General features: G+C 40.0%; 1 protein-coding gene across 5 annotated transcripts in view; it reads left to right on the top strand.

The window, feature by feature from the left end:
* The window catches only part of WDR64 (WD repeat domain 64), a 152,057-nt gene that overhangs the window by 18,467 nt on the left and 117,020 nt on the right, over positions 1 to 16,570 (top strand). For 3 of the 5 annotated variants that reach the window (XM_045049232.1, XM_045049233.1, XM_003999137.5), the window contains 4 exons: positions 9,923 to 10,025; positions 11,579 to 11,682; positions 14,691 to 14,720; positions 15,929 to 16,039. In XM_045049232.1, the coding sequence (XP_044905167.1) occupies positions 9,923 to 10,025; positions 11,579 to 11,682; positions 14,691 to 14,720; positions 15,929 to 16,039 (348 nt within the window). Of the gene's footprint in view, positions 1 to 9,922; positions 10,026 to 11,578; positions 11,683 to 14,690; positions 14,721 to 15,928; positions 16,040 to 16,570 lie in introns of those variants that run through there. The other 2 variants (XM_045049234.1, XM_019821525.2) reach the window with 2 other exon arrangements.

The following is a 16,570-nucleotide window of genomic DNA, read 5'->3' as shown; positions in this document are numbered from 1 at the left end:
ATTATGGGGGACCATGCATGCGCATACATGGATACCTCCAACCCATATGTCTAAGCTCCTTCTCCATCAACACTCTGCCTTGGGGACTCTTCAGTCCTAGGGGTGCACAAACCAGTGGTGTGTGGTCCACCCTCATGAGGATGTACCTAAAAGAGACTTCATGGGCCTGAAAGGAGGCTTGGAGCCCTTTAGGCAGGGAATTCTGGGGCCTCAGGAATCTAGGACATGGTTTAAAAGCATGAACTCCTGGTGGACAATGGCCCCTTAGCATCATGAACTAGAGTGGACCCTCTAAAGCTGAGCTAACCAACAGTAGCCACAAGTGCTAGTTACATTTAAGTTAAATTAAATTAAATTAAATTAAATTAACAATTCAACTCCTCAGTTGTGCTGATTACTTTTCTAGGGTTCAATATCCAATGAGGCCAGAGACTACCATATTGGATAGGAGAGATTACAGAAGAGTCTTGCCATTGCAGAAAGTTCAAATGGTTCTATAAGCATAGGTCCCAGGGCATGGATCTAAAAGCAAGATCGCAAGTGCAAAGGCAGTTGTTTTGTCCTTTTTCATCTACTAATTCAATAAAATAGAAGATAAATATACATATGAGCTATCTATCTATCTATCATCTATGTCAACAAAAGCCCTTAACCACTGAAAGACTTAAAAAGTTTGAGAAATCAAATGAACAATAAAACAGTCAGTAATTTTGCAGGAATACAGAAATGGCTGTCTTTTTCCTAAATCTTGTACGTGTACAAAATGAACGTGTCTTTCCAAGGATCTGGGCTCAGTCACACTGTGTAAATCCTTTGGATATTGTCCCACCTATTGGTACCTTAAATTCTATGTCACTAAACTTTGAGTAGCCATGGTGTTGACAATCATCCTTACTGTTCTCAATTTTTTAATGAATGTTTCTCACACACTCAATGGTTCATGTGCTGGAATTTCTAATGCGATATTTTTGGATCCCTAAAAATATGCAAATGAGTATATAACAAGTGATTCATGTTGGGGTGCCTGGTGGCTCAGTCGATTAAGCATCCAACTTTTGGTTTCAGCTCAAGCCATGATCTCACGTTTTCATGAGTTCGAGCCCTGCATTGGACTCTGCAATGATGGTGTGGAATCTGCTTGGGATTCTCTCCATCTCTCTCTATTTCTCTCAAAATAAATAAATAAACTTAAAACAAAAACAAAACAAATGATTCACGTGGACATCAAATAATTTATGCATTCCAAGAAATAACAGAAGTCTGTTTATATTATATCACACACCTAGATTCAGGAAACCAATGCTCAAACCAATTAACTCTGGTTAATCCACTTACCTGGAGTTCTACATTAACGGATAATTTGGCCTCTGTGTATTTTGTAGGGTTCTCTGTTTTGAAGAGAGAGAAATATGTTACAAATGATTTGTTGTAAATAAACAAAACACTCTTTTGTTCTTGAAATAAATGAATGAATGGATGAATTCAGTCAATCCAGATTGTTTCATTGTGTAGATGAGGAAATGCAGCCTTGTTCTTTCCCACATCTACTCTTTTTCTCCTTCTCCTGACCTTTCCTGTTAGAACACCAGAATTATCTCACATTTGTTTTTTCAGACACCTCCTTTTTATGTTCTCATTTAATCTTCATGACAACCCCCCCCATGTAGATTATGGAGGATAATGTTATTACAATAATAAAGACGAGGACAGTGAAACACAGAAAGGTTAATTGACTTACCTAAAGCCACAGAAAAAAATGAGTTTTGATCCTGGATCTGAGATTTTCTCCTTCTCTGTCCAGTAATTTCATATGACATTATTCAGTCACATCACTTGGGTCCTTATAAATCACACACAAGTTTAATACAAACACTTGTGACCAGCCTCTGCACACTGTATGTATATAAAGAATAATGAGGTTGGAGAAAATAGTTCAGGAAGCCTCTTTTATTGTTCTGTCATTTTCGTCACAAACTATCTGTGCCAAAGCTCCTAAGAGACATTTCTATTTTGAGCAATGTGACCTAACCTTTCTGAGCTTCAGATCCATCATCTGTAAAATGGAAATTCAGTGCTGGAAGATTAAGTTTTTTTTCAGTTTGGATTACCATTTTTTTTTTATCAGCCAGTGTTAATCTTATAATAAGAACTAGGTTTATTCTTTTAAAGTCAGGCACTGAATATACAAAACTGTTTCTGAATATAAATTTCTTTATGGGAGCAATGTCACAAAAAGGTACACTTTGTTTTTCTAGGTTTTTAGATGCAAATACACTTTTCCCCCTAGGTTTTAGATATAAACACAGTTGGAAAAATGACATTTATAGAATAGCAAAAAATTATAATTCAACTAAAACATCTAGATCTCCCTTTTTAATTTATAAGGAGAAAAATTAGATGTAAAGAGATCTAAGGTAATGTGATTATCTTAAATTTATCAAACTAGTCACTGGGAGATTCTGATACAACAACACAACGTTAGTCTATGTTTCCAGTGGGCGATTCACAAACACATTTTTTTTCTGGGAGCAGACTCAAACTAATTTTAAAAAGAGGCATGCAACACCATATGGAATGCCTATAACGGTGTTCTCCCAAAAGTGAATTTAAAGTGAGTTATTATAAATCTAAAACTGTATCTGCTAACTTCAAAAATATTTTTTACATGCTCCAGGGTAGGCTAAAAAAATAAGGTGCAGAGAGGCTTTCATTTTCTTCTGCTTTTTATTTTCTTTGAATGTTCTACATATTCCTTATGTAATCAGGAAAAGTATAGTTAAATAGATGAATCACTTAAAGCGTGGAGCAAGTCCTTTAAATAACATAATTAAAAGAAAATTAATATTCTAATGCATTCTTAATAGTTATATAGTTATAAAGTACTCTAAGCATGTCACATGCACAATTACCTGTCTAAAATCTGAATTGTTATGCAAAAATTCTCAATAAGATACTAGCAAATCGAATTCAACAGCATATAAAAAGAATTATTCACCATGATCAAGTGGGATTCATTCCTGGGATGCAGGGCTGGTTCAACATTCGCAAATCAATCAACGTGATACATCACATTAATAAAAGAAAAGATAAGAACCATATGATCCCATCAATCAATGCAGAAAAAGTATTTGACAAAATTCAGCATCGTTTGTTAATAAAAACCCTCCAGAAAGTCGGGATAGAAGGAACATACTTAAACATCATAAAAGCCATTTATGAAAAACCCACAGCTAATATCATCCTCAGTGGGGAAAAACTGAGAGCTTTTTCCCTGAGATCAGGAACACGACAGGGATGTCTACTCTCACCGCAGTTGTTTAACATAGTGTTGGAAGTGCTAGCCATCAGCAATCAAACAACAAAAGGAAATCAAAGGCATCAAAATTGGCAAAGATGACGTCAAGCTTTCACTTTTTGCAGATGATATGATATTATATATGGAAAATCCGGTAGACTCCACCAAAAGTCTGCTAGAACTGATACATGAATTCAGCAAAGTCGCAGGATACAAAATTGATGTACAGAAATCAGTTGCATTCTTATACACTAATAATGAAGCAACAGAAAGACAAATAAAGAAACTGATCCCATTCACAATTGCACCAAGAAGCATAAAATACCTAGGAATAAACCTAAGCAAAGATGTAAAAGATCTGTATGCTGAAAACTATAGAAAGCTTATGAAGGTAATTGAAGAAGATATAAAAAAATGGAAAAACATTCCGTGCTCATGGGTTGAAAAAATAAATATTGTCAAAATGTCAATACTACCCAAAGCTATCTACACAATCAATGCAATCCCAATAAAAATTGCACCAGCATTCTTCTCGAAGCTAGAACAAGCAATCCTAAAATTCATATGGAACCACAAAAGGGCCCAAATAGCCAAAGTAATTTTGAAGAAGAAGACCAAAGCAGGAGGCACCACAATCCCAGACTTTAGCCTCTACTAGAAAGCTGTAATCATCAAGACAGCATGGTATTGGCACAAAAACAGACACATAGACCAATGGAATAGAATGGAGACTCCAAAGTGGGACCCACAAAAATATGGCCAACTCATCTTCGACAAAGCAGGAAAGAATATCCAATGGAAAAAAGACAGTCTCTTTAACAAATGGTGCTGGAAGAACTGGACAGCAACATGCAGAAGGTTGAAACTAGACCACTTTCTCACACCATTCACAAAAATAAACTCAAAATGGATAAAGGACCTGAATGTGAGACAGGAAACCATAAAAACACTAGAGGAGAAAGCAGGAAAAGACCTCTCTGACCTCAGTCGTAGCAATTTCTTACTTGACACATCCCCAAAGGCAAGGGAATAAAAAGCAAAAATGAACTATTAGGACCTCATGAAGACAAAACGCTTCTGCACAGCAAAGGAAACAACCAACAAAACTAAAAGGCAACCAACGGAATGGGAAAAGATATTTGCAAACGACGTATCGGACAAAGGGCTAGTATCCAAAATCTATAAAGAGCTCACCAAGCTCCACACCCAAAAAACAAATAATCCAGTGAAGAAATGGGCAGAAAACATGAATAGACACTTCTCTAAAGAAGACATCCGGATGACCAACAGGCACATGAAAAGATGCTCAACATCACTCCTCATCAGGGAAATACAAATCAAAACCACACTCAGATATCACCTCACGCCAGTCAGAGTGGCCAAAATGAACAAATCAGGAGACTATAGATGCTGGCGAGGAGGTGGAGAACCCTCCTGCACTGTTGGTGGGAATGCAAACTGGTACAGCCACTCTGGAAAACCGTGTGGAGGTTCCTCAAAAAATTAAAAATAGACCTACCCTATGACTCAGCAGTAGCACTACTAGGAATTTACCCAAGGGATACAGGAGTACTGATGCATAGGGGCACTTGTACCCCAATGTTTATAGCAGCACTCTCAACAATAGCCAAATTATGGAAAGAGCCTAAATGTCCATCAACTGATGAATGGATAAAGAAATTGTGGTTTATATACACAATGGAATACTGCTTGGCAATGAGAAAGAATGAAATATGGCCCTTTGTAGCAACGTGGATGAAACTGGAGAGTGTGATTCTAAGTGAAATAAGCCATACAGAGAAAGACAGATACCATATAGTTTCACTCTTATGTGGATCCTGAGAAACTTAACAGAAACCCGTGGGGGAGGGGAAGGAAAAAAAAAAAAAAAGAGAGAGGTTAGAGTGGGAGAGAGCCAAAGCATAAGAGACTCTTAAAAACTGAGAACAAACTGAGGGTTGATGGGGGGTGGGAGGGAGGGGAGGGTGGGTGATGGGTATTGAGGAGGGCACCTTTTGGGATGAGCACTGGGTGTTGTATGGAAACCAATTTGACAATAAATTCAAAAAAAAAATTCTAAATTGTTGAAAGAGAAATTTGACATCCTTGAGGCTATAGATCATCATATGAAAGATGTTTTCTACTCTTTAAAAACATTACAAACATTGAAACATTTCCTTTCAAAATGTAAAGCTTTAGCTGTCTCTTTTTTTTTTTTTTTTTTGAGAGAAAGAGACCCAGTATGAGCAGGAGAAGGGCAGAGAGAGAGACACAGAGAGAGGGGGAGACACAGAATCCGAAGCAGGTTCCAGGCTCTGAGCTGTCTGCACAGAGCCTGACCTGGGGCTTGAACTCACGAACTGTGAGATCATGACCTGAGCTGAAGTCGGGCGCTCAACCGACTGACTCACCGAGGCTCCCCTTTACCTGTCTCTTCTGAAGGAGTTTATCTGGTTAAAAAGGCTCTTAAATTTTTCCTCAGAAAATTGTAATTTTTAGCATCCTTTGGAAATCACTTACGGTAAGCATTGTACTATTGTGTAACATTATAAGAAAAAGTAGCACAATTTGTCATTTATAAGAGCAGATGTCCTGCCAGAGGGCACGTACCTATCTATAGATGTGACTATAAAACACACGTATGACTGACTGCATGGACAATGTGCATGGACAATGTGCAGGTAGCAGGGGTGCCCAGTGGACAGTTTTCAGCTAGTAAAGGGGACACCTGAGCTCTGCTTCCCGTACTGTCTCATAAAACTGGGAATGATATTTACTCGAATGTTGACTTTGATTCAGTTCCTACCCAGCACGTGGTGCAATCTAGGTACTTTCTAATCTCCCTAATTCGTAAGTAATCCAATCATGATTCCCTCATCTGAATCTGACACCAAAGCATAAGGTTGGGGAATTATTAGTATTTTACAGATGGGAAAACTTAGGCACAGAGAAATGAAAGAATGTGCCCGAGGTCACATGACCTGTCGGTTTGGAACCTGCATTTGGACCCAAGTGCTAGTCTAAAGCACCAGTGTGGCCCCTCAAAGGACATCCTCCCACATCTGTTCTCAGACATTTAACAGATATGTTCTCACTATCTCTGTACGAATTTCACCAAAATTACAAATTGAGTTAAATGGCTATCTGTAAACTGCTTTTAAAATATAGGTATCATACCACACCCAGTGCTCATTCCCTCTCCCCCATCTCCTATCCACCCTCAGTTTGTTCTCTGTATTTAAGAATCTCTTGTGGTTTGCCTCCCTCCCTCTCTGTTCGTAACTATCTTTTCCCCTTCTTGTTCTGTTAAGTTTCTGTTAAGTTTCTCAAGATCCACATATGAGTGAAAACATAGATCTGTCACTCTCTGACTGATTCATTTCACTCAGCATAATACCTTCCAGTTCCATCCGTATTGCTGCAAAATGGCATGATTTCATTGTTTCTCATTGCCAAGTAGTATTCCATTGTATATACAAGCCAATTTGACAATAAATTATATTCATAAAAAAATAAAATTATAAAATCAAATAGAAGTATCATAGACACATAGAACGTTGTTTCAAATTAGGTGACAACAGTTCTCCTACCCCTCTGAAAAACTGGAATTCATCAGCACAGAAATAACATCATTAACATCATCATTTCACATTATTATCTAAAACTAATCTCACACTATTATCTGGAGTTAAATTGGATGCTAGTGTTTGTCATTTTTTGTTGTATTTTGCACAAGTAATTTAAGTTATACTGAACTGCATTTTTATTTATTTTACTTATTGTTTAATGTTTATTTATTTATTTGGGGAGAGAGAGAGAGAGAGAGGAGTGGGGGAAGGGACAGAAAGAGAGAGAGACAGAGAGAGAGAGAGAATCCCAAGCAGGTTCCACATTCAGTACAGAGCCCGATGCGGGGCTCAATCTCAGTAACCATGAGATCCTTAGTCGAAATCCAGAGTTGGACACTTAACCAACTGAGCCACTCAGCACCTCGGAACTGCATTTTTAAAATGAAGATATGATAGACAGAATTCTAAAGGTGCCCCCCCCCCAAGATTCCTGTGCCCTGGTTATTCAATCACACAGTAATTTAGATACTGCCACAAAAGGATTTTGCAAATGCAATTAATGTTACTAATCAGCTGAATTAAAATAGGGAGATTATCCTGGGTTTTCTGTGTGGGCCCCATGTAATCACAGGAATCCTTAAAAACAGAAGTGGATGGCAAAGGGGCTTCCAGATGCGAGGGGGATTTGAGGGGCCATTGCTGGTGTGAAACGGAGGGCCCATGTCCTCGTCTGAAGAGAGGCCTCTGGGCACTAAATGCAGCCCCAGCTCAGCCAGCAAGGAAACAGGGACCTCAGGCCAACGACCTGAATGAGCTTATAACAGATTCTTCCCACGTCTTCAATAAAGAACACGTCTCTATGGATATCTGGGTTTTAGCCCATCAAGACCCATGTTGGCCTTCCATGGAGCTATGAGCCACTAACTGGGTGTTGTCTGAAGTCCCTATGTTTGTAGTCACTTGTTTTGGTAGCAGCAGCAAACCGGGAGAAAGGGGAAAGGTGTCAAAATTCAAAAAGAGTGTGTCTGCTGTCACAACTACGGAAAAACCAATATGCAGCTGTAAGAGGAACTCAAGTTCAACAGCAGTGGGAGGAGTTACAGCACTTGGAGCAGGAAGGTGGAGATGAGAAAAGCAAGACAGGGACTAAGAGTTATTTCCCATAATTGCCCTTCGGAGGTTTGTGGTATTTGTGTTTTTAAGATGTGCAACATTTGAACATGCTGAAAGGAAGTCCGGAGAAAGGGAGAAAGAGGGACTGATAAGGGGAGAGGTGACAAGCTCTGACGGTGGCATGGATGCAGAGAGCAGGTGGAGAGATTAGGACAAGAGAAACACATCTTCCTCTGAAAGGGATGGAAAGGAGAAAGGGCATGTCCAAACCCAGGTTGGGTTTGTACATAGGGTGGCAAGAAATGCTGGGGAAACTCTTGCCTGGGGCTTGCACTATCATTTGAAGTGGGAGGTGAGGGCAGCTGTTGAAAGTGAAATGATGGTGGGCGTGTGTTTGGGACACGAATGCAGCAAGCTGGACACTGGTGATGTGCACCATGAGCCAGATCAGCTAGAGAAGCACGGGATGACAGTCACCAAAGCCCCAGGAAGGTGGAGCTCCTCAACGATTGGTGGCCGCGTCCAGCAGGCTGGGAGGTTTTCTCTGGGGGTGACCAGCCCCAGTGGTGTGGGTGCAAGGCACACAAGGGGTCGTATTTACCCAGCAGTGGGGGTTCGATTCCTCCCTCTTCTCTCCTTCCTTCCTTCCTTCACTCCTTCCTTCTTCCCTTTTGTCTATGCATTATACGTGTGTATCAAGTGCAGCAGAAACCATAAATCATATGGTTTATGATTGCATAATCATTTCATAATGAAATCATAAATTTCAGAGTTACTCCAAAAAATAAAGCCAGAGAAATATTCTGTGTCATTAGTTTATTTGAATTATACTTCTGCTTATTCGTAAGACAATTGAAGGAAGCTATCTAATTTTTCAAATTCCTTGGAATTACATAATTTGACAATTTATTCACAAATAAAGACTACTTTTCCTCCCCAGGATTCTTTCCTAGTAATTTATTTTCATGCCTACAGACTAGGATTTGGAAAGGTTAAATAGAGAAACTGCACTGTCTCTTAAATGAAAAACTTCCCTGAGTAGGGATAAAAAACTTGCCAAGGAAGATTTATGGAAAATGGGCAAGAGTAGCCATTTGAGAGTGGCCAAATTCAATGTTAAGATTCTCGGTTGGGACCCTGTATGATGACGGCTGATTTGCCTTCCAGACAAAAGTTAGCTCCTAAAAGAATTATCAGTCTGAGCGAGGACATCAGTCTGGTACACCAATTCATCCATCAGAAAGAAGAATCAGGGGGCACCTGGGTGGCTCAGTCAGTTAAATGTACGACTTCAGCTCAGGTCATGATCTCACGGTATGTGAGTTCGAGCCCTGCATCGGGCTCTGTGCTGACAGCTCGGAGCCTGGAGCCTGCTTTGAATTCTGTGTCTCCCTCTCTCTCTGCCCCTCCCCCCTCATGCTCTGTCCCTCTGTGTCTGAAAAATGAATAAACCTTAAAAATTAAAAAAAGAAAAGAAAAGAAAAATCAGTAACTGTTCAAAAATCATGCACCATCAGCACATGGTGTGTTGAACATAATTAACTACCTTCTCTTGCTATGGGCCATGCACTGGCATTTATAAAGCAAGGTGTAGACTATTCATCCAAATTAAACTTTAAATTTAACCAACATCGGGGTCGCCTGGGTGGCGCAGTCGGTTAAGCGTCCGACTTCAGCCAGGTCACGATCTCGCGGTCCGTGAGTTGGAGCCCCGCGTCGGGCTCTGGGCTGATGGCTCGCAGCCTGGAGCCTGTTTCCGATTCTGTGTCTCCCTCTCTCTCTGCCCCTCCCCCATTCATGCTCTGTCTCTCTCTGTCCCAAAAATAAATAAAAAACGTTGAAAAAAAAAATTAAAAAAAAATAAATTTAACCAACATCAAATCTGTGACTTTACAGCCAATTTTGAGATCTTCTACATGTTTACATGTGTTGTTTGGCATTTTAGATCTTTGGATACTTCTCCTCTGAAGAAGATACTCTTGCTTCCCAGATGGATGAAGACAATTTGGTTTTCCTTGTTTCTAGAAAACAGCGAGTTGTCATTTCAGGTGATATTTTTAATTTCTTTTCCAAATCAATATGGGTTTTAATATTTTCTCAAAAGTAAATATTGAGAGTAAAATAGAAATTGTACCTGAGGTTAGGTTTGAAATATGATCATTGCTCTGAAGGACCCTAAGTAAAGAATGTTGGGGGGAAATAACTCACATTTTTCTGGAAAGGTTCATATCTCAAGTGAGTGCAAGCTCTGTACGATGGCACCTCAATACTGTATGCCCAAGCACAAGATGAAATCAAATTTCCTTTAAAATTTTCTTAAATTTCATTTTTTTTTCGACGTTTATTTATTTTTGGGACAGAGAGAGACAGAGCATGAACGGGGGAGGGGCAGAGAGAGAGGGAGACACAGAATCGGAAACAGGCTCCAGGCTCTGAGCCATCAGCCCAGAGCCCGACGCGGGGCTCGAACTCCCGGACCGCGAGATCGTGACCTGGCTGAAGTGGATGCTTAACCGACTGCGCCACCCAGGCGCCCCAAATTTCATTTTTTTTAGTAATTAGAACTCCTTCCTACACTTCCCTTAATTATCACATAGAAGTTTAACCCTATATCTCTAAAACTGTGAACTTGGGCCAATCACAGAGGAGGGTCATTTCAGCATAGAAGTCTCAAGAACTTACGTCATTTCTTTTTAAATTTGAGCCTGGGACCCATCCCTCCCCCCTGTTGACACTTTGGGTTTTCTTTCCTTTCTTCCCTCTGGGGAGGAAGAAGCCCACAAGGAGGAAGGCAAACCCCAGAATCTGCCCCTGCCCTCCATTTCATCCCAGACATTCTGAGATGAAGCATGTAGTCTAAGTCGTATCTGGTGTCTCTTTAAAAAGCGCCTGAACTTCCTGCAGTCACTTGTGAACCAAGCCCACCTTTGTCTTCCAACCTCCCTCAGCCCGACCCTTGGACCTCACCAGAGCCCATCATCAGGCCATGGAAACGATCATCAGACAACTGAAGCTAGGCAGCTGTCCCAACTGCATATATGTGGTTTTATCAATTCAGTACATAGGCAAAGGAAAATGAAAGCGTCCAACGTTGTTTTCAAAACGAAGTAAAAACTAATGAACAAACAAACAAAGAAAAAACCCTTAACAGTATTAAGGTGGTGTCATTCTTTTATGCTGGAAAGCCTGAGATCATATTAGACTTTTATTCTGTGTAAACCATGAGGGTGACAGTTCAAAGAAACATATCCTGAAAGATGTGGAAATCTCAAAATGGAATGATTCCAAAAGATGTTTGGAAAACACATTCTCTGTAAAATATACATTTTCTGTAAAATATGTGCCAGGGGCATGAGCATATACACATTTTCTCTGGGAATCCATGCACCGCATTGAATTGGAAAGGGTTACAGGTTCAGTTTAGTATCTCTGGGGATAATTAAAAAGTAACACTTGCTGGTTTTTATGGTTTTATTCTACTTTACTTTTTCAGCAAAAAAGGTAAAAAAGATGCTTTACTCTTTCTTTAAAAACAAACCTAACAAATTAGTTTTAGGATCTTTAGTGCTGGGAGATGAAATGAATATTATGTTGTTGACAGGTAGTAGAAGACGGGATGTGATTAAATGCATCGTCAAGATCCCTCAGTTCGATTTACTAGTAACAGCTTCTCAGAAAGGATTAATAACAGTCTTTAATAGCCAGGTAATTTGAAAGTTGGATTCTTCCCTCTTCTCTCCCTTCTATCCTTCCTTCACTTCCTTCCTTCCTTCCTCCTTCCCTTCCTCCTTCTTTCTTTCCTTCCTTCCATCCATCCTCCTTGCTTCCTCCCTCCCTCCTTCCTTCCTTTCTTCCTCCTTTTTTCTTTCCTTCTTTCCTTCCTTCCTCTTTCCTTCCTATCTTCCTTCCTCTCTCCTTCCTTCCTTCCTTCCTTCCTTCCTTCCTTCCTTCCTTCCTCCTTATTTCCTCCCTCCCTCCTTCCATCCTTCCTTCCTTCTTCTCTTTTGTCTATGTGTTGTAGACACATATGTATCAGGTGCAGCAGAACCCATAAGCCATATTTCAGAGTTACTCCAAAAAGTAAGCCAGATGTCACTAAAATAAGGAGATTGCCAAGTTTTGGAGCAATTGCTGAGATTTTGGTAACTGCGTCTGGCAGTCTTCCTCAGGGAGTCTTACTGAACCATGTGGCATCAGCACAATTAAAGGATGATCCTGCAAAATTTCTCGGATAAAATCAGAAAAATTCACAAGCCACGTGATTTTGTCATAATCTTAACAAGTACAGAAGGTCCCAACAACAACCTTGGACGTGGAGTTAAAAGGTGGCTCATATTCCGGCTCCTCTGTTTTACCAGCTATGCTGTTAAATAGGAAACTTAATGAGCTGGCTGACATGTTTTCATGTCTCTTTCACGTTTACAAAATGAAACACCCAGACGGGTCTTCCCTCCCTCAGAGGGCTGTGGGGGAAGTAAATGAGATAATGAACACAGAAGCACTTTATGAACGATAAGTACCCCTGCTCCTTACAATTATTGTCACTCAGTGCTAAATTTGTAGCTTTCAGGCTTCCACTTTCAAACGAGGACAGATTTTATTGCAACATATAATGTTACAGACTACACAGTGTTTCACTATAACATTGAAAGGAATGGTGTTAAATATCGAAAGCAAATAATTCCACCTATTGGTTCATTTTCAACTAGAGACAAGCTTTATACGAGTAGAATATATTTAGAAGAACCATCACATGATTACAATTTCAACAGTAGTGGTTAGCCCTTCCGTGATCAGAGCAGCTGGGTTCTGGCAGTGGAGAAGGCTGCCGGGTCCCTGAAAAGGTGTGGTGGCAGGTGCCTGGTGGGGGATGCGGAGCTTGGCTGCCCTGCCCAGCAGGGCCCTTGTCATATGGCACCTGGGCTTGTTACTTATTACCTCCACGCCCGACTCCTCTCAGAACCTGAGAACTTTTCTCCTGAGGTAGCTATGCTATTGGCAGGAGTTAATACATACAAAGTGCTTGTTTGGCATCACTGTAAGTGCTCAGGAAGTGTTGGCTGTTACAATATTTCATATTTATATGAAAGCTTTTCTCCACCTCTTTTTCTCCTTGGTGCCTTCTAATTTTTTAGCTTTGTTTCCTCAAAAATAGAGTAAGATGATATATAAAAAAGAACATGAGAAGGAAAATAATGAACTTCATAGTGAAATAGTTCAGGATTATGTGAAATAAGTGAGGCGGCATTTTCATATTTCCAGAGACATCACACCCATACATGCATGCATGTGAGCACACACACTCATTCACACGTTTATAGATGAACATGTGCATACTCACAAACATGCAGACACATCTGTTTCTTATAAAAACCATGCAACTGGAGAGAAAAATTGCTTAAAAACTAATTTTTTAAAGATTTGATACACCAAGAATAAACAGCGTTTTGAAAGTTGCATGTTTTACAAATAGGATGACACATTCTGTGAACAAAATAATTGGTAGGGTAGGTCACAGGAATAGTTTATTAAAAGGTAGTCATTAATAATACAAAATATCTCAGAATAGGTTAATCCATAATTTAGGCTCAATGTAAAGTACAATAAACACAGTTAAGGATTTTCACGATGCTCTCTAGAGGGGTTGGTAATATAGACTATAAATGTCATTAATAAAAATTCCTGCCAAAAGGCTGAATTTTAAAAATTCAGAAGATATTTATAAGGGTTATGTAACTTTTAAAGATGATAAAAGAAATTTAAACACATGCTTTCCACTAAAGATAGAGGTAGAGAAATAGAAGAGGAACACCACGGGTGTTCTGTTCTCTGCTCACCAATTTCCTGAGGGCACTTAATTCCTCCCATCTGGAAAAAAAGTCCTGGTTGGAAAAAGCCTCTTTGAACTCTTCAGATGAAAGAGAGTCTGAAATGACCGTGACTAACAGTTTTAGTGATCTAATTTACTTTTCCCCCTTTTCACGTCTGTTCCTTCTGGGCAGCCATTTTCTGTACTTTTCCCAAGACCACATGACCATGCAAAAGATATCAGGTCATTAATACACTTCAAATACTTACCTTGACCTTGAAAGCGATTAACATGCCCTAAGGGGAGATGAGTCTGATCAGGTTCATTATAGCTCTGCAAGGACTAAGTCTATGATTCTCAACCAACACAGTACAGGGCATAAGATTCATGCAATAGATACTTAACCCAGTAAAAGAGGAAGCACACTGGGTAGAATGTTCCTAAGTCTCTCAGGAACCTGAGAGACAACTTTCAAATGAAACAGTATTTCTCTTTTCCAATTCAAGCTGTATTCATATGGACCTATTTAGCATTCCTTTGGACTACTCTTGACATTGCTGTTAGTATTATTTTGCATTCCCAGTTTTTGATATCCAGTGTTGCTCCGAATAACCAAAGAATGTAAGGCAGTCTGCAAACAGGGAAAAACCATCAGTACAGTGTGAGACTCTACAGGCACAGTCAACAGGCTTTAATGACAAGCCACAGAAGCACAAACTGTGCCCGAAGCAAATAGTGAATTCTCCCACAGAGCTAGGTTTTTAGGGGAAAGGAGGAAATGCACGGAAGGTATACATGACAAGAGAGAGGAAACTGTGGAGACAATGTGTTGTTTTAAAGCCAAAATTCTCCATTTTAATTGTAGTGTCAACTAATTTTCATTATTCTCTTCCTTTGTTCATAGATGAGAGTCCAGACCAGCACCACTGTTAAGGTGAGTACATTTTATAAACTCCCAGTGCAGTCAGATTTGGGGCTGAGGGCATGGATCCTCAATAACTAATCACAAGCTCTATGCAGTGCCAAGTAAGCCCTAAGAAGATGTTTTCGTATTGTATGTCTATTGACTAGGACCAAAACTAGACCTTGAGCAACAGCAGAGGACCCTCACCTTGCTTCCTGAAGTTAAATTTATTTCAGAGAAGTGTTCAGAGACATCAGTCCCTGGAAGCTTCCATTTAAAAGCCTCACCAAAGTTTTTCCGGGCAGCTGCTATTGAGGAATGTAAAACCTGGACACAATCCAAGCTGTGAGAACAACAGGGAAATGGCCAAGGGATATAATTTGAAAATATTGTATTGGAAACTCGAAAATAGCATTGAAAACTTTAGTGCAACTTGTAATTTATTTAATCCATATCTCTAAGTGGAAAGTGACCTTGTGGCGGTTGTAAAGCTATGATGAGCTGGTTTCAGAGTCGCACGATGGCTTTACGAGAGATGGGGACATGTCTGCCTTTCACCCTGCTTATAAGCACTGAATGCCCTGAACTACACAGGATGGAGCCATGCCGCCTGGCAGAGGAGCCTTTGCTTCTTAAGCTGAAACAGCTGTTGGAATCCCTAACGCACGTCTGGAAAGCAGGCAGCAGCGTCCAGCACAAGTAGGCACTCATAAGTGGGAGCTGTTGTGCTGGCTTTGTCCTGTGTCTTTGACATGACAGATCCCACCTGTGCCAACTTGGTGACTTTAGGCAACACAAGACAAACTCATTGGACTCAACTTAGTTATTGACCAGATGATCACTAAGCTCTTTTCTGGCTAAAAATTGTATGCATGGGGACAGGATCAGAGAACTGGCTTAACTTGGGCTCCCCGTGTCCCCATGAAAAGGTGTTCTCGCGAAAGTAAAGAGTGCTCACAGATGCCTGCTCTGTGGGTGGCTCTGTGCATCCAGGGAGCTGCAACAGGCATGAGCTCATCATTCTCGCGCTGATGGTGCTGGAAAACTCAAGAGTCAAGTGTGAAAGATGAGAGCCTCTCTTCCAGACATCAAACCAGAGATGTTGCAGATTTGCCCCTGCAAATACTGGGGCAAAGTGAGGCTTAAAATGGAACTAACATACTCTTTAGTAACCATCACCAAGTGATAGACTAAAACATATTATGTTCTCCTCCCCCAATTCTGTGTTTTTCTACCAGGACACCTCCTGGATCACAGGATGTGATTACCTCTCACAGCTGAAAAGAATTGTTGCCACTACAGAAAGGACCATCATTGTCTGGGATTATAAAGCTCAAGGCAGTGGCCAGGTACTGTGCCCAGAAAAATACTCCTGGTCCTGAGGTTGTCTTTTCCATCCTGGTATAGGATATGAGCTATCCACTTCCTCTACTGAATGTCAGTTTCCTCATACATAAAATGAGGCAGTTTAATCAAGTTCATCATTAAACAAGTTCAGCATTAATATTCTGTGAGTCTAATTAAAAAGGAACATTCTTTTCATTTAGTGCGGATTTAATTTGGTGAACAAAATAAATAATTTTGTCTTCTTTTGTTTTTGAGAGAGAGAAGCTGATTCCTTTCTTCTTTATACCCTTCTCTGAATTCAAGTATTAGCTTTTTGATTATGCTCGTGTTATCAGGTTCATAGCCCTTCTTTCCAGTTCAGCTTCATTTGGTAAGAAAATGACTAAAAATGAAGTGACCAATTCTGGTAAAATATCTAAGGGGGAAGATGTCAATATTATCCCTTCAGTGGACTGAAATGTTACCATTTAAGCAGTTTACAATATATATTGAGCATTTGCAGACATATAGAAGTAATGAACACATTCCCTGCA

This window comes from Felis catus, chromosome F1 (genome assembly GCF_018350175.1).
Source record: "Felis catus isolate Fca126 chromosome F1, F.catus_Fca126_mat1.0, whole genome shotgun sequence".
In the NCBI taxonomy this organism is placed as follows: Eukaryota; Metazoa; Chordata; class Mammalia; order Carnivora; family Felidae; genus Felis; species Felis catus.
The sequence above is the reverse complement of the archived record's forward strand: the minus strand, read 5'-3'. Positions and strand labels throughout refer to the sequence as shown.